This window comes from Narcine bancroftii, chromosome 4 (assembly GCF_036971445.1).
Source record: "Narcine bancroftii isolate sNarBan1 chromosome 4, sNarBan1.hap1, whole genome shotgun sequence".
Classification (NCBI taxonomy): domain Eukaryota; kingdom Metazoa; phylum Chordata; class Chondrichthyes; order Torpediniformes; family Narcinidae; genus Narcine; species Narcine bancroftii.
This window is the reverse complement of record NC_091472.1, coordinates 129,714,040-129,740,773: the sequence shown is the minus strand read 5'-3', so window position 1 is coordinate 129,740,773 and position 26,734 is coordinate 129,714,040. Positions and strand designations below refer to the sequence as shown.

The following is a 26,734-nucleotide window of genomic DNA, read 5'->3' as shown; positions in this document are numbered from 1 at the left end:
GGTTAGAATTGTCTCAGGATGTAAGCGGTCTTACCAGTTCCCCGTCGTGCTAATGCAAAAGAGCAGTCTGCTTGCAAATTTATACTGAACTTGAATAGAACCCTGCCAAAAAATATTTGTTAAATCGTCAGAGTAGACTTGTGAATAGACGGAATGGGCTTATTGCTAAATAAAGCAAAACATTTAATGACATAGAGGGTGCATTGTTTTGCAGAATACAAGGAATGTGGAATTATTTCATGAGCTTTCAGATTCACGGGTGCCCACATTGTTTGGGTTCAGAGATGCTAGATTTGAAGAGTGCTTGCATCAGGTCCATTTGTGCCAGCGACTGTGGCCATGACCCTACAGACAAAGCACACATCAGCCCTACTCCAGTGATTTTTGAGCCAAATTTCTGTTCCCCATCACAACCAGTGTAGCTCTGGTAAATACTGGGATAAAGCAGACAGATGGAGAGAAGTTTGCACGTAGTGACGGAAAGGCATAGCAACCATTGAACTTAATTTTCCTAGATGGAACAATGTTACTGATAAAATTACTGTGTTGCAGTGATTCAATATTCATGTTGAATACACAATTTTCAGAAGTAGTAAATAATAGAAATGGCAATTTTCCTCCTTTCAATTCCATTTTCCTCAATGTGAATGTATTTTAAGAATACTAGGTGCAGGCCATTTTAAAACTTGCTCCAATTTGATTGTGTTTCAATCCAAGTCCCACGCTGACCAAAAATGCATCAATCTTGGACTTGAAGATCCTACCACTTGAGGAAACAGTCTCCTATCACCCAACAGCTATACTCCGAATCATATATGCGCCATGATGCCTAATGCCTTTTATGTTAAACTCCAGAGCACTGGTTCTCGACCTTTTTTGCCCTAGACCCCACTTTAATTTTAAAAAAATGTACAGCTTACCATTAGCAGAAAAAAGTTATATATTCAAAAGAAGTTTTAATTAAATCATTTACTGCAAGTGTATTTCAATGCAATTAAGGTTGATAGTACACTGGAACACATATTTCACAACTACTACTTCAATATGTTATCCATCTCAAACACACATTCAACAATTGTCGTCACTTCAGAGGAAACCTTGCCCCTGACGCTGGCTGCAGATTTTTTTGATTCAAGTGATTAATTTTGTTAGTTGCAACTTTAAATATCTACATTTTGTAATTTCCAGTAGGTTTCTCTTATCTTGTACCAAATCACTAACAGCACTGAAGCCACATTCTACTAAATGTATCAATAGCTCCCTTGCTAAAGTAGTCGAGTTTGGGTATTTCTTTTCGATTCTATTAGACAGCCGCATCATGGTTCCTTTCACTTTGAACAGAGGTGTCACAGATTCATCATGTTGAAACTCCGATAACTCCTCTTGGTATTGCAGTGGAACTTCACCAGCAATGTCTGAGTCAACCAAGAGGGAAAATCCATTGCCTTTAAAATCATTGAAGTCAATAGCCAACATTTTCAAATGGTCAACAATGATGTTTGTAGCGGCATTAATTACCTCACGCTTATCCAACCAATAGAACAGATTGAAATTTCTTGCAGAAATATTCCTTTGGCATAATTTTATAAGTGTCATGAATTCAAATATCTTGTTTGCATCAACGAGGGTTGTATTTGCTACTTGGATTTTCTTGTTCAATGTATTTAGTTTTTAAAAAATGTCCATTAGAAACTCATATAAGCTTTGCTATCTGTTGTTAGCAAGAGCTATATTTCAGGTTTGTCCTTCAAAAGCTTGCTGAGGAGATCAAACAGTTCCATAAACCTTTCGAAGCAGTTTCCCTTTGTGAACCACCTTACTTCAGGGTGAAGCAATAATCTCACATGTTCTGCATTTTTTTCAACACAAAATTGCTTAAACAAATGTTCGCATTTGACATTAACTTTGATGGCATTGATACACTCGATCACAGAGTATCTCGTGTAGAACAGGGTAAACTTTCTTGGCAACTAAGTTTTCTCGGTGGATATAACATATAATATAATATATAACAATTACAGCACGGAAAACAGGCCATTAGACCCTTCTAGTCCGCACCGAACCAAACACCCCTCTCTAGTCCCACCTCCCTGCACAATGCCCATAACCCTCCATCTTCTTCTCATCCATATACCTGTCCAACCTTTTCTTAAATAATACAATTGACTCCGCCGCCACTATTTCTCCCGGAAGCTCATTCCACACGGCTACCACTCTCTGAGTAAAGAAGTTCCCCCTCATGTTACCTCTAAACCTCTGCCCCTTAATTCTTAACTCATGTCCTCTTGTTTTAATCTTTCCTCCTCTTAACGGAAATAGTCTATCCACATCCACTCTGTCTATCCCTTTCATAATCTTAAATACTTCTATCAAATCCCCTCTCAACCTTCTACACTCCAAAGAATAAAGACCTAATCTGTCCAATCTCTCCCTATACTCTAGATGCTTAAACCCAGGTAACATTCTGGTAAACCTTCTCTGCACTCTCTCCACTCTGTTTATATCCTTCCTATAATTAGGCGACCAGAACTGCACACAGAACTCCAAATTAGGCCGCACCAACGTCTTATACAATCTCAACATCACCTCCCAACTCCTATATTCCATGCAATGATTGATAAAGGCCAGCATACTAAAAGCCTTCTTCACCACCCTATTCATGTGAGTTTCTACCTTCAGGGAACGATGTACCGTTACTCCTAAATCTTTCTGCTCTTCTGTATTCATCAATGCTCTCCCATTTACCATGTATGTCCTGTTCTGATTCTTCTTACCAAAATGAAGCACCTCACACAACATGTTTGGATTTTCATCCGTCATTAATTTTAAACATCCTGTTTTTTTACCCATTATAGCAAGTGGTCCATTTGTAGCACAAGATACAATGTTTCCTTTTGGTATTTCATTTTATCCAAATAATTTTTGAGCTTTTTGTAGTGTTTGTTTCCAATGATTCACAAAACAACATCTCTTCTTGAAACTCTTCCTGATCAATATATCTCATGTATGCCAATAACAGACCCTCACTGCCAATATGGTAGGTTCATCCAGTTGTATTGAGAACTTTCGTGATTTCAATTTTCTTAATAAGCTGTTTTTCAACATTTTGACCTTTTGTCATCTTTTCTGTTGCAGACAGTAGTATTACTTAATGACATTACTCAGACATCTTTGGCATCTTTTTGCAAAACTGTTTTGAGAAACAATGATATTGTGGGTTTAATCAATTCCTCCCCAATCATATGATTCTTCCCATGTTCAATTCAGGGCTGTGGTTTGCACAGTGAATAATGAAGTGATTCTTGTTCTATTTTCAAACTTCTCTTTCAGTGATTTAAAATAGTCCAATTTTGAATTGACATGGTTGGGATGTTTTACCCTAAATGAGCTTCAAGACGGCCTACTTTCATTGATTCATTTGTCAAAGTCTGTTGGCATAATAGGCAAAAGGTGCATGTTTATTGGGTACAGCAGGTATAAAACTTCAAGAACTCCACTGAACATTGACGAATCTTTTTCTTGCTTGATCTGCTCATTTTGAATATACAACAGTGCGAAACAGATTAATACAACAGCGTGAGCTCCCTGAAATAGTATAATCAATATTTTATTATATCTTAGAATTGAAAAATATAATAAAAGGAAGAATACTGACCCTAAAAAATACATGAAAAATAACACTAGCGCAGCTTCTGACATCTTTTCTTGCAGAGAATGCATCAAAACTGTGTTAGCCTCGTGCTTTACTTTTGGTGTTCGTCTCAGGCGGGACCTGGGGCAGGACCCCCCCCCCCCCACCTACTGCCCATCAGTACGCTAGTGCACAAAGATACATACAGATACAGGTCTCACTCATTACTGAACTGAAAAAGTAAAGGGGTATGGGCGGAGACATGATTGTTGAGATATTTAGAATCTTCATCACCAATGAGATAATTTGGAATGGATGATAGTAAGACCATTCAGAAAAAAATAATTATAATGTTAACCAAGGATAACAACAGTTAAAATAAGAGAAACAATGGAGAAACAACAGAGAAACATCAGAAGAGAAAAAAAACCACATTATATAACCATATAACAATTACAGCACGGAAACAGGCCATTTTGGCCCTTCTAGTCTGCACCAAACCAAGTACTCTCCTCTACTCCCACCTACATGCACCTGTTCATAACCCTCCATTCCCCTCCCATCCATATACCTATCCAATATTTCCTTAAATGACAAAATTGACCCTACCACCACTACATCTCCCGGAAGCTCATTCCACGCAGCCACCAATCTCTGAGTAAAGAAGTTCCCCCTTGTGTTACTTCTAAACTTTTGCCCCTTAACTCTTAACTCATGACCTCTTGTATCAATCTTTCCTACTCTCAATGGAAAAAGCCTATCCACATCAACACTTTGTATCCCTCTCATAATCTTAAATACCCCTATCAAATCCCTTCTCAACCTTCTTCGCTCCAAAGATTAAAGACCTAATTTGCTCAATCTTTCTTTATAATATAGATTCTGAAACCCTGGTAACATTTTCGTAAATCTTCTCTGCACTTTCTCTACCTTGTTGATATCCTTCCTATAATTTGGTGACCAGAACTGCAAACAGTTTTCCAAATTTGGCCTCACCAATGCCTTCAATAATCTCAACATCACTTCCCAACTCCTGTTTTCTATGCTTTGATTTATAAAGGCCATCATACCAAAAACCTTCTTCACCACCCTATCCACATGAGATTCTATCCTCAGAGAATGATGCAATGTTATTCTGAGAACTTTCTGTTCCACTGAATTCCTCAATGCCCTCCCATTGACTCTGTATGTCCTGTTTTGATTATTCCTACCAAAATGAAGCACTTCACACTTATCAGCATTAAACTGTATCCGCCATCTTTCAGCCCACTCTTCTAAGCAGTCCAAATCCCTCTGCAATCTTTGAAAACCTTCTTTATCCACAATTCCACCTATTTTAGTATCATCTGCATATTTACTAATCCAGTTTACCACCCCATCATCCAGATCATTAATGTATATGACAAACATCAAAGGACCCAATACAGATCCATGAGGCACACCGCTTGTCACTGGCCTCTGGCCTGACAAACAGTTATGCACTATGATTCTCTGTCATCTCCTTTCTAGCCACTATTGAATCCATTTGACTATCTCAGAATTAGTATCTAACGACTAAACCTTCCTAACTAACTTTCCATGCAGAATCTTATCCAAGGCCTTACTGAAGTCCATATAGACAACATCCATTGCTCTACCCTTATCAATATTTCTTGTCACCTCTTCAAAAAATTCAACAAGATTGATCAAACATGACCTTCCACACACAAATCCGTGTTGAGTGTTCCTGATCAGACCCTGTCTCTCCAGATACTTATATATACTATCTCTAAGAATGCTTTCCATTAATTTATTAACTATAAATGTCAAACTTACAGGCCAATAATGGCTAGGTTTGCTCCTTGAACCCTTTTTAAACAAAGGAACCACATTTGTAATACACCAATCCTCTGGCACTATACCATCTAATGACATTTGAAAAACCACTGTCAGGGCCTCTGCTATTTCCTTACTAACTTTGCTCAAGGTCCTGGCTAAAATCCTGTCGGGACCTGGAGACTTATCCACCTTAATATACTTCAAAAGCTCCAGTACTTCCTCATTCTTGATCACTATAGTTTCCAATAACTACCCTCTTTGCTTCCTTTACCCTTCACAATTCAATATCCTTCTCCTTAGTGAATACTGAAGAAAAGGAATTGTTCAAGATCTCCCCATCTCCTTTGGCTCCAGAGACAGATTGTCTGCTAGGATTCTCTAAGGGACCAATTTTATCCCTCACTCTCCTTCTGCTATTAACATATTTGTAGAAACCTTTTGGATTTATTTTCACCCTGCTTGCTATAGCCACCTTGTACCTTCTTTTAGCTTTTCTTATTTCTTTCTTAAGATTCTTTTTACATTCAATGTATTCTCTGAACATCTTTTTTCCTTGTTTCTTATATTTATTGTTGGTCTCCCTCTTTTTTTTGAACCAAGTTTCCAATATCCCTTGAAAACCATGGCACTTTCAAACTTTTGACTCTGCCTTTTAACTTAAACAGGAACATAAAGATTTTGTGCCCTCAAAATCTCACCTTTAAAAAACCTCAATTTCTCTACTACATCCTGCCCATAAAACAAATTGTCCCATTCCACTCCTCGTAAATCCAATTCGCATCTCCTCAAATCTAGCTTTTCCCCACTCGAAAACCTCAACCCTAGGCCCTGACCTATCTCTTTCCATAATTACATTGAAGCTAATGGCACTATGATCACTGGACCCAAAGATCTCCCCAACACATACCTCCGTCACCAGGCCTATCTCATTCCCCAACAATAGATTCAAAACTGTCCCTTCTCTAGTTGGTACCCCTATGTATTGCTGTATAAAAAACCTATCCTGCACACATTTTCAAACTCCAAACCATCCAGCCCTATCACAGAATGGGTTTCCCAATCTATATTTGGAAAATTTAAATCTCCCACAATCACAACCCTGTGCTTATTACAAATATCTGCTATCTCCCGACAAATTTGCTCCTCTAGTTCTTGTTCTCCATTAGGTGGTCTATAATACACCCCTATGTGTAACTACCCCTTTCCCATTCCTCAATTTCACCCAAATAGCCTCCCTTGACGAGCCCTCTAATCTATCCTGCCTAAGCACCGCTGTAATATTTTCTCTGACAAGCAATACAGTACCGCCCCCTCTTGCCCCTCCAACTCTATCACACTAAAGCAACGAAATCCAGGAATAGTTAGCTCCCAATCACATCCTCCCAGAATCATGTTTCACTAATCACCACCATGTCATTACTACCAAGTGTCAATCCATAACCTCAATTCATTCACCTTCCTTACAATGCTCTTAGCATTAAAATATATGCATTTCAGAGATTTCTCACTTCTTACTCTATTTTTGCCCCTATCTTTACAAACAACTCTATTATGTTCTTTTCCTATCCTCTCCCCTCCATCTTTGTACAGAGCATCTCTCTATCACCTGCTTTTCCACCCTCAAACACTGTCTACAAACTTTCTCTTTTTGCAATCTAACTTTCTCCTTGCTGTTCTCTTTTATTTGGTTCCCTCCCCCCAACCATTCTAGTTTAAAGTCTCCTGATTAGCCTTAGCAAATATCCTGTCAGAATCTGGTCTCCCTGGGATTCAAGGGCAACCCATCCTTTCTGTACAGGTCACATCTACCCCAAAAATGGTCCAGGTGATCCAGAAACTTGAATCCCTGCCTCTTGCTCTACCCCTTCAGCCATGCATTTATCCTCCACTTCATTCTATTCCTGCCCTCACTGTCGTGTGGCACAGGGAGTAATCCTGAGATTACTCCCTTTGTGATCCTTCTTTTCAACTCCCTACCTAACTCCCTGTACTCACTTTTCAGGACCTCTTCTCTTCCTCCCTATGTCATTGGTACCTACATGTACCATGACCTCTGGCTCATCTCCCTCCCATTTTAGGATATTTTGGACACGAGCAGCAACATTCAGGTCTCTGGCACCTGGGAGGCAAGCCACCATCCAGCTATCCTTACTGTGACCATAGGATCCCCTATCTGTCCTCCTAACTATCAAGTTCCCTCTGACTACTGCTCTCCTCTTCCTTTGCCCACCCTTCTGAGCCACAGGGGCCAACCCTGTGCCAGAGTCACAGCCACTATTGCTTTCCCCAGCTAGGCTATCTCCCCCCACCTCCCAACAGTACTCAAAGAGGAGTACTTATTGTTGAGGGTTGCAGCCACAGGGGTCCTCTCTAGCACCTTACTCTTCCCCTTCCCTCTCCTAACTGTGACCACTTATCCTCTCCTGTGGCCCTAGTGTGACCACCTGGCTATAAATCCTGTCTATTATGTCCTTGCTTTCCCTGACCAGAGCAAGGTTATAGAGCTGCAGCTTCATTTCCCTAACACAGTCCCTGAGAAGCTGCAGCTCAGCACATCTGATGCAGATATGGACGTCTGGGAGGCTAGTAGACTCTAGGATCTGACATTGGGAACAGCAAACTGGTCTCACAGTCATCCCTTCTCTCTCCCTTTCCTCAAATGCAGTGGAAAGAAAAAAAAGAAAGAAATAAACAACTAACCATCTTTACCTTAATGCAAACAAGCTCGACTTCAGCCTCTGCTCGCCGAAGCCTCGTGAGCCAAAGCCTCTAAGTGCCACTCCTTCTCTGTGCCATTCACTCGCTGGACTGCTCCTCATGACCTCTCCTTTACCTTACCCTCCTTTTATTGGCCCTCTACCAATTAACCCCGTCACTCTTTCCTCGCCCCTCCTCCACAGGACTCCTTCGACACCTCACCCGAACTACAAGGCCCAAGTCCACGTAAGTACTCAACTTTTAAAGTCCTTACCTTGCCGTCACAAAGTGATTTTACTTGGAAAGTTACCACAATTGTGTACTACTGACAGGGTTGCCAAGTCACATCTTTCACACCAACATAATGAGTTTATTTTTTCAAACCAACATTTTAATTATTTCCCAAAATGTTCCACTAAAATATTCTTAAGCCCCCAATCACCACCAAAATATTCCCCTGCCCCACCTTGAGAATCTATGCACCAGAGAGTATGATCAATCTCAGTTTCTCATGAGGGAAAGAATGTTAAATCATTAGTGCATTGTCTCCAAGGCCAATATATCCTCCTTTAGTAAGAAGTCTCAAAATGCTCTCAAGACTTAAATCTCAGCAGGATTCCCTTTTGCATTCTTTCCTCCTTGCAACAAATTTCAGTCTGCCATTTCAAGTTCATTATCATCTGATTGTACATGTACAACCAGATATAAAAGTGTTTCTCTAGACAATGGTCTACACACATAATACGCTGCACGTAATAATCACATATTTCCATTAAAAAAATAAATGTGTGTAAATTTTCAGAATAATTTACTTGTTTCATTTAAATGAGACCCAAGGTGACTGAATGCCATTTATCAATTTGCAGCCTGTGGGAAGAAGCTATTTCCCAGCCTGGCAATCCTGATTTTGATGCTCCTGTACCTCCTTCCTGATGTCTATAGGTCAAAGATTCTATGTGATAGATGGTAGGGATCTTCAATAATGATTTGAGCCCTATTTAAGCAACACTCTCGGTGAATATCGTCAATAGAGGAAAGTAAGACTGTTTTAATGACCTGTATTTGGCTACCAGACAATGATGCAGCCAGACAGGACACTCTTAGCTGTGCTCCTGTAAAATGTTGTCAAGATTGGGGCTGGTAGTTTTGCCCTCTTCACCGCCTTAGGAATTATAGGGGCTGCTGTGCCTTCCTGATTAATGAGAAGATATTGTGAGTCTGTGATAGGTCGCCAGTTACATGCATACCAAGGAAATTTGTGCTCTCCACTCTCTCCACTATGGAGTTATTGATGTGTGGTGGAGAATGGTTGACCTGCAACCTCCAAAGTCTACGATCATCTCCTTTGTCTTGTCCATTTTGAGACTATCCTAAATGGTTCTCAGACCATTTGATTTGTAATCTGACTCATCATTGTTGCCTGATGACACCAATTACTGTCTTATCATCTGAAAACTTGATTTTTCTTGAACTGGATTTGCCAGTGCAGACATGAGTTAATAGCTTGAAAAGTAGCAGGGTGACCACGCAGCCCTGAGGTGCACCAGCGCACAACACGATAGGATTTGAGGTTTTGTTTTTCTAAATATCGTACCTGTAATCTAACATGTTTTATCTCGCGGGCAATTAGATTTAAAAAAAGTTTTCACAATTATTTATTAATGCATTTATATTTTAATTTTTTATATTTTCCTCTGAATATTTGTTGACAATTTCCATTTTTTTTCCAAGAAAATGTGACTTGAAGCAGTATTTTGTGAGTTTGAAGATCCGGGTAACTTTACACAATGATTTCTGTCCTTTGAAAACTTGCAGGTGGTGAGTTATGGAAGGGTCTAGCGGAGGCAGACAGGACTGTATCAACCAGTTACATGTGGAAAGTGACCTATGCCTTGGATTTCCTCTTTCCCATGGTTGATGAGAACAAATATCTTACCGGTTTTCCTTCTCCTTTTCATTGCTATCTGTCTGTTCCCTTGACCCACAACTCATCTCATGATGCCTTCATCTATCATTATACTTCCTTCTCAAGTAGTGCACTGTGGCACAAGCTGTACTGCAGCAAACTGCCAAGGCTTCATTAATAGAACTTCCCTAAATGTGTGACCTCTCACTACAAGGATAAGAGAACCCTAGGGTAAGGGAATCAGTAACCAGAGGACATGGGTTTAAGGTGAGGGGGGGAGAGATTGAATGGAAACCTGAGGTGTAACTTTGTTTTTTACACAGAGGGCAGTGAGTGAATGGAATGGACTGCTGGAGAAAGTAGTTAAAGCAGGAACTATTGCAACCTTTAAGAAAACAATGGATGTGTAGCGGAATGCTGAGGGGATGGGGGGATGGGCAGAACCAGCACTAACTGCTCCAAACTCATGATAGCTCGATACAACAGGCTCCCATCTACTGGCAACTAGCCACTACAGCCACGAGCCATAGTGACTCAGCAGCACCCGTAAGTCTACGGAGAAGCCCTGGCCTACTCAATGTGAATGTCATGAGGTAGTACATATTCCAGATGTCATGACGCCATATCACCTGTTGTTTGTCGAAATCAAGCCTGACAGCATGTCAATAAATGCTTTTGCTCTTCTCTGGCTGAAACCTGAGTCATGGTCTCATTATTCATCCTATTTCAACATGATGGCATATGTCCATAATTTGCATCTGCCACAGATGGATACATGAATAGGATGGGTTGAGAGTAATATAAGCCAAAAGCAGGTGGGTGGGACAAAGATAGGTCAGACATTTGTTTGGCTTGGGCAAGTTCAGACAAAGGGCTGTTTCCATGCTGCATGACTATGTCTAACCAAATTGATCAATGCCATTATATATATGGGTGAAACTCTTAAGAGCAGATCATCTGTTTTCACTCTCTAAGAGTATGGTGAGACTGCAAATATTAATACTGGATAAATTTTGTATGAGGTCTTCTTTCCAGGCACTAATCAACTATATTTATTTAGCAGGTGTTGTGAATGTCTGAAGTTATAGGCTATAAGGCCTATTCTACTAAAGCTATGAAACATCAATGTAGGAATGTTCCAAGAGGCTGAACCCATTGATTCTCCCTCATGGTTATTGGTTATGAAATAAGCAAAGTTGATTTGCATTACTTCTGGCACCACAGGCTTCTCTTTGTGGGTTTAAGTTCATGCTTTCATTGGAGCTCATTTTATTCTTCACAGTCAATGGAGGGTTTTGTGACTATTCCAAAATAAGTTTATCTTACATTTATCAGTGTGAAATTCGTTCATTTATTTGCATATCAAATGCCTTTTGAAATGAGGCATTGTCAAGATTTAGGCCTTTGTTTACAATCCAGTGTCTGTGGCTTTTGGGAATAATTCCCTTCTTCATTGAAGGCTTTGTCTTGATGATCAGGTAAACCTAATATTGTAGTTCAGTAGATGTTCCACTGGAAAAGTGATACAACTTAAAAGAAATACAGTTCAGGTTTCGCTCCTGTTCTTAATGATGGAGGGATTAAAAAAATAGGCTTTTTGCAACACTCAAGCATCTTAATCAAGTGGTCATTTCTGATGTGGCATCTTGATTGGGACATAAATGTCCTCTGAAGTAACCTGGCAAAGCCACTTTGTTTAATTCTTAAATGGAATGCAGTGGTTCAAAATGGCATCTTCCTATGTTTCTCATGGGTTATTGGTAACAAGCACTGGATGGTGTCCTTTCCACCAATGCCCAGATCCTAACACATTAAAAAATTGATTTGTGAGCCACTTTAAAAAACAATAAATTCCAGCCTGACCTTGTGCTAACACAAGTGGACTTCCTTGTCAGAATCAAAGGGTGGTGATCATTGCAGACCATGCATTCTGGGTAATATTTTTAATCTTTCCAGAGAAAGTTTGGATAAATTTTGTTTCTCTTTGTTAAAGAGGAAAAACAAATGCATGAAATGGTTACTGTTAGTCTCCATTTTATTTGCAGTAGTATTAATTTTACAGGAATGAAAGGCAAGGTAAAATTCTATTCTACTTCATCCTCCTCCTCTTTGCATAAATCCTTGCCTTGACCTCCTGCTTCATATCATGTTCACGTCTCCTTCAGCTGCTTGGTACTGTGTCCTGGAAACAGCCCTGTTTGTGCCACTGCTTATCTTTGATACGGCGAATAGATTGGATCAGCGGCTGGTTGGAATCCCATTCATTCCAATGCTTGTAATCTGCCTTTTCGAAGATGTACTGCCGTCCTCTGTAACCTGGGTATTGGTATCCCACCCACCTGTATGATCACAAAACTCAATATTAATTCTCCTCACTTCTCTGCCACCTACCCTTAACTGAAGGAGGTGTTCCACTTGCACCCAGATCTCCACTCTCACCACCATTCAGGGTCCCAAAGAGCCCTTGCAAGTGAAGCAACACTTCACTTGTGAATCTGCAGGGGTCATCATTGCATTTGGAGCTCACATTGTGGTCTCCTCTATATCGGAGAGACTGGATGCAGAGTGGGAGATCGCTTTGTTGAGTACCTTGGCTCTGTCCAATGCAATAGTGTGGGTCTCCCAGTCGCAAGTCATTTCAATTCCCCACCCCATTCCCTTGCCGACATGTCCATAGTCTCATGCACTACTAGACTGAGACCACTCACAAATTGGAGGAACAACACCTCATATTCTGTGTGGGCACCATACAACCAGGTGGCATGAACATCAACCTCTGGCTTCCTTTAGCATTCTCCTATCGTAATATTGTCTCCTTTCCTCCAGCTCTGTCTCTCTCACTCTCCACTTTTTCCTCAGACTTTCTTCAGAGCCAAAAACAACTCTCTCAATCTATCAATTCTCACCTGTTCTCTTATCATATCCAATTAACACCATTTTTCTGTTGGTTTGTACTCCTCCCCTCCCATTCCACCAGCTTTTCAATATAGGCCCCTTGCCTGTTTTTTGCTCACACCATGAAGAGGGGCTCAAGTCTGAAATGCTGGTAATATATCTTTAGCTCATATGGACACTGCGAGACCTGCTGAGTTCCTGCAGCATTTCTGTGTTTTTACAATATTATTTATACCTTTTTCTGAATAATTGAGATAACATTCAACATTTTCACATCCTTGAGTGAGTCATGTTGAAGAACTTCCTATTCAAAGTTCATGCTCATATTCCTTGTATCCAGGAACCTTACCATTATTTAAATACTAACTTCTTCCCAGAGGTTTGACTATTGTAGCTTGAAGCATTCCCTGTCAGCAGCCTTCTCCTCCTCACAAACTAGATCATTGAGGGTATTTAAAAAGGGTGTTAATTTTTTGAAAGATTGGAATAGATCATTGAGGGTATTTAAAAAGGATGTTAATTTTTTGAAAGATTGGAATAGATTGTTGAGGGTATTTAAAAAGGATGTTAATTTTTTGAAAGATTGGGGAAATGAGGGTGATTGACACAGAAGAGGAATTAAAGCTGGGACAGTTCACCCATGATTATAGTGAATGGAGGGGCAATCTTGAGGAACAGTGACTATCTCCTGCTTCTAATCTCTTGTGTTCTTGATAGAAGTACCTGATTCTCAAATTGGTCCTTTTGTTTTTTAGTATCTCCCATATACATATTTCTTGAAACAAAACGTTTAAAAACTGCCATCTTTGTTAGTGAAGAACTTCACACATTTATAAATTTGTGATCCTGTTCAATACTCATATTAAATAATCACTGATAACAAGCCAATTGGGCACAGTTTGGAAATGTATTACCTAGAATTTTGATGTAATTTTTAAAATGCTTTTCATTTTCTTTATTGAACTTTATGGATGGCAATTAAAGGTGGGATCTTGAATGAATAGCCAACCAATGTGGCAGTAAGAAAGTGTAACCAATTCAGATGTAACCTGTTGGTTTGTTTCTATTGAGCAATGGATGGCAAGTGTACATTCCAAAGATATAGATTGCTCAGGAGTAAATGTGGCCACATTTGTATATGATCACTAAGCAGATGAGGAGAGATTTTTTTTTCATTGGATGGTTTCTCAATTATTATTCCAACACCAATAATTCTACACCTAATAAACAGGTTTTTCTGTTTTAAAATGCTCTTGACTTGCCTGGAGATTGACCTACACTGGAGACTTGACTACTTTAGTTGGGAGAAGGTTGAGCAGTACACTTAAAACAGATGAGTGTGAAGCCTTGTGGAATAGTTTTTATTTCAAAAACTAATTATTGGAACACTGTTCCTGACAAATGTTGACTGATATCTGCTGCTTAGTCATTTGCAACAGAGGTTCTTCAATGGACACAGAACCTCATTTTGCATGTTTAGCAAGGCTACTGCACATGTCTGTCAAAGGCCCAAATGGAAGTAAACTCTGGGGAACAAATGGGTCATGGCCAGATTTTGCATTGCTTCACCCATCCTGACTGATTTCTATCAATCTTTCTTTAAAAAAAAAATCAGTGATCTATAAAATCAATTATTTTGGTTTATCTCATGATCTTGTACAGGATTCTCAGCAACATTGGAAGCACTTACTTCATTTTTTATGCAAGAGTGCCTCACTTAAAAAAAAAGAACTACATTAATTGGTTGTTCACTTTGGTCCAGGCTATTATTTGTTTGCATAATTAATTGCATTTATCACTGATTATGATTCTAAAGCTATGGCTCAAGCTGAACATAGAAATGTGGGAATGTCAGAAGTAGTTTTAGAGAAGTGAGTTACACATTTTTTTGAGACACACAGCAAGAAATGTACTTGGTCTCGGTGCTATTTCAATTAGGTAAAATGAGAATGTAAAAATAAATTTCAGTCTTTTAAATGGACCACGGCCATCTTACGTTCCATTGATGGCTTTGATGCTGGCTACTCTATTCTGGAATCCATGAGCCCAAAGACTGGGAACATCATCTTCCACAATTTCCATCTTCCTTCCTTGAAAGCCAGCATTCTCAAAGAGATTGATCTTGTGTCCATCACCATCCTAAAAGAAAATAAAACAGCATAGAGTAGCATATATTGCTTGTAACACATTATTGATTTCACTCCCAATTCACTAACTTGCTGTTATTGACTGCAGGAGAAGTTGTGTCTGATTGCTGTAAGAGCTGCTCATGAACTAGTTACAGTCCTTATCTGTGCTAAAGCTGGGAAGTCTGGTAGAGAGGATTAAAAGATAGCTGCAGCCTGTTAAGAGATTTATGGATGGGATTGAGAATCTTAATCAGAATCAGAATTTATTGTCATGAACAAGTCACGAAATTTGTTTTTTTTGCAGAAGCATCACAGAGCAAACATTCATATTATAACCATCATTACTATAAAAAATAAAATAATAATGCACAAAAAGTAAGGCAATGTCTTTGGTTCATTAATTATCCATGAATCTGATGGCAGCAGGGAAGAAGCTATCCTTGTGTTGTTGAGTACTCATCTTTAGGCTCCTGTACCTTCTCTCCGACGGTACCAGAGTGAAGAGGGCATGGGCTGGGTGGTGGGGGTCTTTGAGGATAAAGGCTGCTTTTATAAGACACTGCCTCATGTAGATGTTCTCGATGGAGTGAAGTCTGGTGACTGTGATGTCGCAGGCTGAGTTAACAGCCCTCTGGAGTTTATTCTTGTCCTGAGAGTTGGCGCCTTCATATCAGGCAGTGATGCAATCAGCCAGAACGCTCTCCACGGTACACCTGTAGAAGTTTACAAGAGTCTTCAGTGACATACCGAATCTCCTCAGACACCTCACAAAGTGTAGCCACTGGTGAGCTTTCATTGTGATTGCATCAACGTGGAGGCTCCAGACCAGATCCTCGGAGATGTTGACAGCCTGGAATTATAATCACATTGGTGTTTCTTCTCCTAGTAAGGATCAGCTGAGGATCAGGGCAATGGATCATGTGACATTTTCCTTTACATTGCTAATTAACTCTTGTAATTTGCTATTTCATAATTGAAAGGACGATATCTCCAAAAGATTATCTTTTGATAGTTGAACCTAATTTTGTGAAAATTTCAGATGTGGTACAAGCTATTTCATTTATCCCAGATTCTCTTGGAAGCCACACCTTTTGGGCAATTGGACCACAGATTATTTATTCTGTACTCTTGCATCTGGTATTTTGCCTATTTCCCACTGTTTATTTGTCCATCCATTAACAACTTTCTTCCTCAGTCCCTATTCCAAATGTAGCTATCTGTGCCATTTATTTTTGCTTTCCAGTAACTCAATTTCAGGTGTCTTTCTCTTTGGCACTGTAGATATGCATCCCTTTCCTTGCTCCATATGCAACTGAATTACTTATATAATATCTTTCCTTCTCTCTATATTATCCTTCACCATATCTAACTGCAAGTGTCTCTTCCTTTTGTTAAGGGTACATTTCTATTGTATTGTCATCAGATTTTCTTTGTGTGCATCTCTGTATAAATGCCTCTGTCCCTGTTCATTTGATTATGTGTTTTTTTTTAAAAAGAGGCTAATTGCAGGTGAACATCAATTGCATAAGCTTCAAAAATATTTACTCCTTCTCCCCCCTGCTGTTTGTAGGACCATTAGATCCTACATGTTTAAAAATTAATTTGTAAGCATCAATACAGTTGGATGAATTCTGTGCACAAGTGCGTAATCCTTATCTTCAATATCTGAAATCTTTTTCACAACCAATAGAAGTAGGAAGCTCAAAATAAACTGCAAATGTTGGTACCTGTAATCAGAAGCAAGAACGGAAAATACTCGTGGAACTCCGTTCAGGCAGCAGTCTTAGTTTTAGATTTGTGATCCTTTATTGGACAAAACATTGTGATTTCCACAGATACTGGCAGACCTGCTGAGTTTTACCAGCATTTTGGTTTCCTTTTATTGCAATTGAGGTAGGATTTAGAAAATGAGGATGGGAAAATGAAAATTTGCATGAATTAAGCAATTACAGCAGCTAAAAATGAGAACTACATAGAAAAAAAGTATTTTAAAATTTGTGACTGTTGCATAAAAATGAGAAGTCAAGAAATCTGCTTATTTGTTCTGGGATCTGTTGGTATGCACAGGTCATTTTTGAATCGTATCATAGTCTGTACATATTTACTCCCTCATCAAAAGTAAATTTAGATTTTGTCTTTGATTCAGGAGTAAAGTATTACCAGTTTCTGCTTATTTATCACCAATCATGCACTCTGTGTAATTGGATATTTCATGAATGAGGCATCAGGGAATTGTTCTACCTTTCACGCGTGTGGGTTGTGAATTCTGACCATTGACTTGTTTGCTTACTGTTGGTGGAAATATCTGTACTCACATCTGTAATCATATGGTGTACAAATTGTTTTCATGATTTTGGAGAGGGGAAGTTGTGCCTCTGGTTGCCCACCTCTTCTTGTGCAGGGAAAATTCTCTCTTACAACTGCATTTGCTCCAAACCAAATGTATTGTTTGGTTGGTCTTCCAATGTCTGGAAATAACATTTTTTGTACTATGCAGGACTTCCTTTCATAACCTTTCATTGTCAGTTTCCCTCTGTCAGTCATTAAGTACCTTTTATATCACCTAGTTTAGTTATTCTCCCTTTCTAATTTTATATTTGCTACTTCACAGCATCTACTCCTCACTATCTTCTGTGAGGCAGCTCTCATAAATTGTACTCCATTTTGAATTTTTATGGATTTTGTTTCCCCCTTTTACAGTTAACTCTCATTCTACGATTTACTTTCTCTCTATTAACTGCATATCTCTCTCTGGGATGTGAAAAATAAAAATAATCTACTTACAATGTGGAGTGGTCGAAGTGACAGCACTCTATCATTGCTGTGACTGTTAGACCAAGTGTCCCATCGTGGATATTCGCCTTTCTCCAAAACAAACTGTTCACCACTGAACCTCTGTCGCTCAAAACCCACCCACCTGGAATCAAAAAACCAACAATGGCTAATCACAACAGGATGTAGCTCAAGAGATATCACATCTTAAACAAGTACAGTAAAATCCCCATTATTCAGAATTCAAGCAACCATTAGCCTCAAGCATCTGGCAAAAAAATTAGATAAAATAAATAGGTACAAAATATGAAAGCTTAAAATTAACACCCCTAGCAGTTAGTTCACCAATCATAAAACATGCAATCTCAAGCAACTGGCAAATTCACTTATCAGGCATCTACCAATCCCCATACTGAAGGTTTTTACTGTAGATAAAATTTGATTGAGGAGATGAGCCTCCCACCATTGTTCCAGCAACAATTAGCCAAAGTGATAATAACATCTTTGTCAAACAGAAGCTGTGTATTAATATTTTATAAACTTGGGCCATAAATTAGCTTCAGGGAAAAATAATTTTGTTCATGCCTTGCAAGTGCTGTGGCTTGCTGGAGTATCATAATCTCAGCCAGTTTTCTGAATCACACAATCTATTTAATCAAGATCATAGAGGAAGTCACCATGAGCAGGCATTTCTCACTTGACAATTAGAAAACACACACACAGAGACTGTGTGCCACAAAACTCGCACCACCAGGTTCAGGAACAGCTGCTACCCCTCCACCATCAGACTCCTCAACAACAAACTCAGTCAAGGACTCATTTAAGGATTCTTACTTTTCCAATTTATTTATATGTTATGCCCTCTGTATTGCACAGTCTGTTTGTTTACTTCATTATGTTTACATTTCTTTATTTGTTTGCACGAGTATGTTATGTACAGTTTTTTTGCACTGCCAGTAAGTGGTAATTCTGCTTGCCTGCAGGAAAAATAATCTCAGGGTTGCATTTGATGTATGTACTTTGACAATAAATCTGAAATCACAACACAAGTCACCAGTCAAGTTTTGAACATGGGATTCTCCTAATGTACTGAAATTGCTGGACAGCTTAGTGTTTTGAAAGGAATAGTTCATTAAACATAGCATGCATCTGCACTCTACATAACTGACAGAACATTTAAGTACAGGCCCTTCTGGCCAATACGTCATGAGGACCTATATAATTCTACTCAACAAACTGAACCTTCTATCCCTCACCCCCATAACCCTCTCTTTTTCTTGTCTAAGGGTATTTTTTAAATGTCCCTATGGAACCAGCCTCTACCACCAGCCCTGGCAATGCATTCCAGGCACTCAGTTCTCTCTGTGGGGAAAAAAAACAGCCTTGATGTCTCCCCTAAACTTTCCTCCCCTCACCTTGTACAGATGTCCTCTGGTTACTCTTACCCTGGGAAATATCTACTAGTTGTCCACCTATCTATGCCTCACATTACCTTGTAGATCTCTATCAAGTCACCTCTTATCTTTCTTTGCTCCAAAGAAAAAATACCCTAGTGCTGTTGACCTTGCCTCATAAGACACTTTATCCAATTCAAACAATGTCCTGGTAAATCTCCTCTGCACCCTCTTCAGAGCTTCCATCTCCTTCCTGTAATGAAGTAACCAGAACTGAGCACAATATTACAAGTGTGGTCTCACCAGATTTTTATAGAGCTGCAACATTACCTCATGACTCTTGAACTCATTCCCCTGATCAATGAAGCCCAGAATACCACAAGCCTTCTTAACTATTCTGGCCTTGCACCATCACGGAAATCAGTTCATTTAACTTATTCTCTGATTCTCCCAGCATTTTCCAATTATTTGCAGTAGCGATTGGGATGGGGTGGAAGTATCAGAGCCGGTAACGATTGTGATTCATGGTTGTAGAAGGCAACAACAGGAGTAGCAACAACAAAGGATTATAGATGATAAGAATATAATGGTAAAGGCAAATATTGTAATCTTCTGTTGAATGGAGTGATGGAAATATTTGTGACATTACTTGTAGCTCTTAGTTTGAAGACAATCTGAACCTTCTTCAGAAGCAGGATGTTGAAGCAGGATGGAGCGATATTCAATTGTTTCTATTTTAGGCCTCACAGTTTACTATCTGTAACAGTATTTTGCTGAAAATGTACTATTTAGTGTTGTTGACAAACAATTGAAAGCAGGTTGGACCAGACAATGAGTCATCTTTAATGCATAAAAAAGGCCTTTAGTTGCTGAGGAAAATTGACGGCAGTAACTCTCTAAATTAAATGGTTTGTAAAATCTCTTCAGCTCCTTTGTTGATCTACCCTTGACCAATTAAAATGATTCTGAGACCAAAACAAGAGTGGGAACTTTCAAAAATGTTACATTCAATTTTCCATTTTCTGCAGTCTATATCTGTGTAATCTTGAATAGATCTCCCAAATGGAATATTGAAACTCTAAGGATATTCATCTCCTGCCGCTGATCTCATCTCAGTATATTCTAAATCCACAAACACCTGGACACAAGAAAGAGCCTCACCTTTGCTAGATCACCTGAAGCAAAAGAATTGAGGAACAAGAGATAGAATAAACTGCTGGTGGAACTCCAGCAGGTCACACTGAATCCATACAAGAAAGTGCAAGATGGACCACTCTCCCTCTAATTCTGCCCATCTTCCATCTCCTTCCTTGTTCATGATAATCACTGAATTCTCCAATTTCAAGGTGGGCACTACTCTTTAGTCCCATTCTCTCTTCCTTATCCACCTAGATCCTCTCGTGCATGCTCTTATTTCCAGACCCCCAACAAACCCTGCAGTCCCTGTTTCCTAGTTGCTTTCTCTTTCCCCACCCTCTCAACCTACCCATCACCCCTTTCCCACTATTTCCTTCAGAGCACATTTCTCCCTTCTATCACCAATCTCCTCTACCTTTGCCTTCCCGCAATTTGACTCCGTCTTATTCCCTGTCAGTTATTTTTCTTCTCTCTTTGGTCCATCTATCAGCCACTGTCCCCTCGACCTCCCATTAATACTGAAGCAGGATTTTGACCCGAAATGTCAACCGTTCATTTCCCTCTGTGGATGCTGCCCTGAATTCACCCAGCAGATTTTTGTTTTTCTTTGCATAAGCAAAAGAATTGTGTGCCCATGTGCAGCAACAAATTAGTACAATTTCAAATGTTACTGGTACTTAAGAACAACTATTGTTGCTATACTACAATTTTTATCTATCCAAAGCATCTGCTTCAGACAGCATCTTCTTCATAGATAGGTACATGGAACTAATAAAAATGGAGGGTTGTGCAGAAGGGAAATTCTAGGCAGTTGTTTGAATAGGTCATAAGATCAGCACAATATTTTGGCCAAGGGACCTGTTCTAGATTGGTATGTTCTGTAGCAGAAGCTTAACTACTCTGTTAATTCTTTTTCAGGTACTATACCTTGAAACCATTGAATCTGCAGAATTAACTTATATTTGCAATTAGTCACCAATCTGCAGAATTAATTTACACTGCATTTGTACCTTGGCCTTACTGAATGCCCAAGGTACAATTTCTCCAAATGTTCTAAGCTCAAGAATGTGGCATGGAGCACATATGCTCTTACTGCAGTTTGGATAGAAAACCTCATTAATTTAGAATCATAGACTTCCAAGTTCTACAGCACAGAAAAGGGCTCTTTTGTCCATCTTGTCCAACCTGATCACGCTGGTCTTGCTTCCCTGTGTGTGGCTCGACACCAGTGGTTCTCAACTTTTTTCTTTCCACTCACATACCACTTTAATTATTCCCTATGGCATAGGTGATCTGTGATCAGTAAGGGATTATTTAAGGTGGTATGTGGGTGGACTTATTATATGCATGGTTTCATAACTCCAAAGGAAGTGGGCCAATGGCAATTTTTCTCAAGCAAAATATTTCAGTAACAATTGGGTCACGAGCAGTAATTCTCAACCTTCCCTTCCCACCTTAAGCAATTCCTTACTAATCACAGAGCACCGATAACATAGGAAATACTTAAAGTGGTATGTGAGTGGAAAGAAAAAGGTTGAGAACTACTGCTCTAAACCTTTCGTACCCATGCACCTATCTAAATATCTTTTGAATGCAACCATTGTTCATGTTTTTTTCCACATCCTCTGGTATTTAGTTATGAGAGCATAAAGTTTCAAATTTAACAAACTGTTATATAGAGACAAAAGAAATCCAGAAAATTCCAAAAGCAGAAATCTTGATATCTTGAGAAATAAAAGAGCTGTATTTTGCCTGACAAACATTATTTTGATCCCAATAACCATTAGCTTTTCCTTGTATCCTTTCAATCTGCCTAAGAATGGACTATCCCTATTCTTTCACATCTATTCAAATGGATTGATTTACTTACGGACCACTTTCCACATGGATTGATCCAACTTTTTCAAATCCTTTATCTTCCAAGTTCAAACATTCTCCTGTAAACTCAGCCTTGCGTCCCTGAAAATTCTCAAGCTCATAAATTGTGAGCTTAAGAGGCATTAAAGCAAAATAGGTTATTTTACTGTGAAACAACCAGGATTGTCTTAATAAGCCCTTGGTATTTTAAGTGAAAATGAGGAATTATTAGACCCATTGAAGAATAGATATGTGGAATAGTTCTTGTTAGTCGGGCTCCCTTTTTCCCCACTGCATTAGTATTACTTCCCACACTTGTGTGGAATCAAAAATCAATCGTTACTTTTGCAGTTAATTGTTACCCTGCAAGGTCCATCTCTGGCTCTTCCTTTCCTGGAATTTTTAGTCTCTATCTCTATTTGTGGGCTTGTAAAGAAGGTTGGTCACTCCCCCAGCTTTTTAAACTACATTTTATTCTCCCAGTTCCTCCATCCGATGAGGAGATTTTCCACACAGGTGTCTAAGTTGTCTTACTTTTGCCTTTACTTTAGCTTCTGCTCTATCATGGAAAAACAGAGCCCCCTACTATAAAATATTTTCCACAACTCAGCTCTCTCTCGGCCAGAGCAAAGACAGGGTACCCTGCCCTTCTGCCTCACCTGCCACATCATTTGATGGATTATCCTTCACAATTTTTGATATCAAGAAGTTTTCCCTTCCAATTCTATTTCAGTATTCTTAAGAAACCATTTCCTTGAAAGGCTAGAGGCAGACAGTTAGGATAATGGCCAAATATTCAATTTGGCTGTTTTTGACCACTAGAGTCCCTCATGATCCTTATTGGAGCTGCAACTATTCATTGTGCACCCAACAATTTAGATTGAAAGAAATATCTTATTCAAGTTTGGTGATGACCTGGAGATAAAGGACCTTTTAGATGAAAGCATTAAATTACAAAGAGACTTTACTTGTTTGAGGCAAAACTATGGCAAATGGAATCCTCTGTGAGTAAGCATGGTCATTCACTTTGAGCCTGAAAGGATAGACTCCAATATTTACTAAAATATAAAAGCATTGGCAGCCACAAGTTCACATGCATAAATTTTGAACAGAAAATATAGATGTGAATGTTTATCTTTTAAAGGATTACAACACAAGGTAGAAGAAGTCACACGACAGTTCTACAATGCCTTAGATAGATACCTTAGACCAGCCATTCCAACCTTTTTTTTGGCTATGGCCCCCTTGGTACTCTACTCAAAGAATCCCCCTTCCCTGTGAAGCGGTCAAATTTAGTTGTCAGCTTCTGTGCTTGTCTCCTACCTACTACATAAAAAAAAGGTAATTTCCTGCACCAGCTATACCTCCTGCCATAAAAATTTGCATAAGGTAAAGTCAGAGATAATAGAATTGGGCTTTGGATGTGGTCTGGAGACTGGAACCTTTGTACATTCAACCTGGCTATTAACCAAGGTGAGACCCTTTTGGGTAGAACTAGGGAACATTCTGCAGAAAATTACAGGGATGGAATATCCACAGGACCCAGCGTTGTTCCTGTTGGAGGATATCATGGATGTGAGTCGGAGACTGTCCAAATACCAAATTCAATTTGTAAAAGTTGCCTTGGTGGTGGCCAGGAAATGTGTAGCGGTTACCTGGAAATCTGACTCCCAGCTGAGCACCGCACAATGGAACAAAGAGATGCAGAGCTGTATTCCCCTGGAGAAAATCACCCATAATCTGAGGAGGAAGTACGACACGTTCGTCAAGGTGTGGCAACCATACTTGCGGTACTTTGGAATGCAGGTATGATGGATCTCCCCAATGCCTTTCTTTAAAAGGAACAGTGGATAGTAGACTCACACCAGTCCCGGAATGCAAGATTGAAGAAAGAACATTGAAGGGCAGCACCTCCACCCACCCCCCCCCCCCACTAAATCTTTTTTATGTCATGTTGTTTTAATGTATTTTCATTGTTATTCTCAATAATTAATATGTTTACTTTTGTTAATTTGGGGTGGGAGAGAGGATGGGGAAGGGAAAAAATGAATCAATATAAAGTGCACTGTAAAAGAGGAAGATTAATCTCTGTATTGTTCATAAAGCACAAGTCTGTAAAATCAAAAATTAAACAAAAAAAGATTTTATGATTTCTATCAGAGTTTTCAAAAATAAAGTTGGAAACTTTGAATATAAATGCAAGGATTCCTTAAGTTAAAAAATGATGATGCTTCTTTTTCACCCACTGCTGCAGCTTGACACTCTGAGATCCTCCAGCAAATTGTTTAGCCTAGCATCTTATTTCCTTTTTTTTGGGAATCAGGGGTTGAACTTTACAAGGAATCCTTGCATTTATATTCAAAGTTTCCAAATTTTATTTATGAAAACTGGCTCAAATTTTTTGACCATTCTCCAAGACGTGATTCTCACTGTAAAAGCCAAGACCTTTTATTAGGACTGGTTAAATGTTAAGAGATGGCTGGACACTGGCTTCTCTACTATATTTAATTGGTCTTGATAAGGGTTTTTGGTCAAAATGTCGGCCATTCTTTTTCTCACACTGCTGCTGCTTGTCCCGCTGAGTTCCCCAGCAGGTTGTATTTGGCTTCAGTTCTAGCCTCTGCAATCACCTGTGTATCTCCAAGATGATTGGTTAAAAGTTAATTGTAGCTAAGACATATTTCTGTTGAATTAGTCAGAAGTCTGCTGTGATATGTAAGTGTGAGCTGAATATTCTTGCGGAAACAAAGGGAAGCTGAAATCCTTTATTCAGGGAATCATGGGTGCTTAGTTGTTCCAACCCCTCAAGAAATAGTGGTGGATTTTGTACAAATTGGGAATCCATGGGATTGAGTGGGAATATAATCTGGTGATAGATCAACCATAATATTATGGAATGACAGAGTGAGAGGAAGGGTCACAATGGCTCCAAGGCTGTTTTTTTTAAAAACATTCCTGTTGTGCTGTGGAGCATGATTGAATATACAAGGAGCTTTAATGATTTGCTCATCCTCCTTCAAACATCTTGTCTGTCATCTTTCCGAAATTGTAATCTACAAAAGTGGGAATGACAACTGGACAGGCAATCTTTACTCTCTAGCCCATCCAATTGGTGGACTGAAATTAATAGGGAAGAGAAGCGATACCTTGACTTAAGGTCAAATTAGGTATCAAAAGAGAAGATAGGGAAAGAAAGGTTGGGTTATGGGATTGCAAAATACTTCTTAAAATGTACCCTTAAATTTTGCATTTAACAGTTCAAATTTCAACCAGTGAAACTTGATACTTTTGTTGAGGTAACAAGCCCGTGTGGTAAAAAAACTGGTGTTCGGTACCTTGTACTCCGGTGGACTCGGGTCTTTCCCAGCTGCCTTCTGGTCTGGCTCGCTGTGTCGCGCTGCCATCAGAGGGCCTGAAAATATATAATGAAAGCAGTGACCATCGCCGCTGGAACAACAGTTGGAACCCCGAGCTGCCCAATTGAATGAGGTCCTGAAGACCAGTTCCCACCGCGGAGACTGTAAATAGCCGAGCATGAAAGCTCGCTTTGCCCCGAACCATCCCCATTTCTTGTCGAGTTCTGCGATTTGCCGCAGACGGGGGAAATTAATCAAAATTAGTGCGAAATATGGATCAACCCACATCACAGTGAGTTGGGTCACGGTCAGAGCAGAATTAAAAGTTACCGAGTTGTGGGTCCAAGTGGACTGAGTGCTGGATTGTTCCTCGAGTCCTCTATCAAAATACAAGAATTGGAGAAAATCTTAACTCACAACTTTGCAAAAAAAAACCCAGATTCATAAATGAAAATTTAAATGATTCTTAAAATCTGAAATCACGACAGTTGAAGTCCATTTCACTAAGTTGGAGATGATTTGTTAAAGAATGCCGAATCTTTAGGAAATGCTGTATTTGTTAAATTGAAGTGCAAATAGTGAAACCAGATAGGAAGCAAATTACACAAAAACTACAAAGGTGCAGCCAAGACGCGACGGAATCACTGCCGGTACCGTGTGAACTCGGCTGGGCGACAGGTTCCTCCCGGGCGGCCGCTGCTTTCTCCTGACCCGCCCTCCTATTTAAAGGCCCCCGCAACTTAGTGTCAGCCGACGCAGCAGAACCAAGCGAGCATAATCCGATCTGATTGTTAGCCGCATGGACAAGGGCCACAGGGTCCAGACCCCCTGATTTACAACTCGTCCGGTGATTTGGAAAGATTAGAAGCTGCAACCTCGTCAGCAATTTTAGAACCAGCAGCACCAAGCTTGCCAAAAACCAGCACTGTCCCAAACTGCTAGCATCCACACTTTCATTGGGACTCAGCGCTCAACTTCATTAATGCTCGCTGACAGACTTTAATGAGGGGATAAATTCAAAAACTGAACAGAGAATCAGATTAGACAACAAAGCAGTGGGGTGACTTGGGCCGGTTTCACATCTGATCTGACCAAAGAAGCAGGGAGTGGTTCTTGGAGTATGTGACAGGAGGCCTTAGCCT

General features: G+C 39.6%; 1 protein-coding gene and 1 long non-coding RNA gene across 5 annotated transcripts in view; one reads left to right on the top strand and one right to left on the bottom strand.

The window, feature by feature from the left end:
• LOC138761161 (uncharacterized) overlaps nt 1-26,734 on the top strand; it is a 149,172-nt gene that overhangs the window by 72,878 nt on the left and 49,560 nt on the right. The gene's annotated exons all lie outside the window — the stretch shown is intronic.
• Nucleotides 12,070-26,540, bottom strand: LOC138761152 (beta-crystallin B3-like). 2 transcript variants are annotated; one of them, XM_069932841.1, is made up of 7 exons: nt 26,197-26,540; nt 25,923-25,971; nt 25,572-25,648; nt 22,250-22,368; nt 17,861-17,993; nt 14,944-15,086; nt 12,070-12,391 (listed from the first exon to the last, which is right to left on the bottom strand). In XM_069932841.1, exons 3-7 carry the CDS (start codon nt 25,638-25,640, stop codon nt 12,214-12,216), a joined length of 642 nt encoding a protein of 213 aa, XP_069788942.1. In that variant the 5' UTR covers nt 25,641-25,648; nt 25,923-25,971; nt 26,197-26,540; the 3' UTR covers nt 12,070-12,213. The 2 variants fall into 2 exon arrangements, with proteins under 2 accessions (XP_069788942.1, XP_069788941.1); XM_069932840.1 differs by having other exon boundaries at nt 26,247-26,540.

Excerpts from the sequence above, each read along its gene's own strand:
- LOC138761152 (XM_069932841.1), bottom strand. The coding sequence starts at position 25,640 with ATGGCAGCGCGACACAGCGAGCCAGACCAGAAGGCAGCTGGGAAAGAC. Across the intron at positions 15,087-17,860 it reads CACTTCGACCACTCCACATT|GATGGTGATGGACACAAGAT; the intron begins GTAAGTAGATTA and ends ATTTTCTTTTAG. Across the intron at positions 12,392-14,943 it reads ATCAAAGCCATCAATGGAAC|GTGGGTGGGATACCAATACC; the intron begins GTAAGATGGCCG and ends GTGATCATACAG.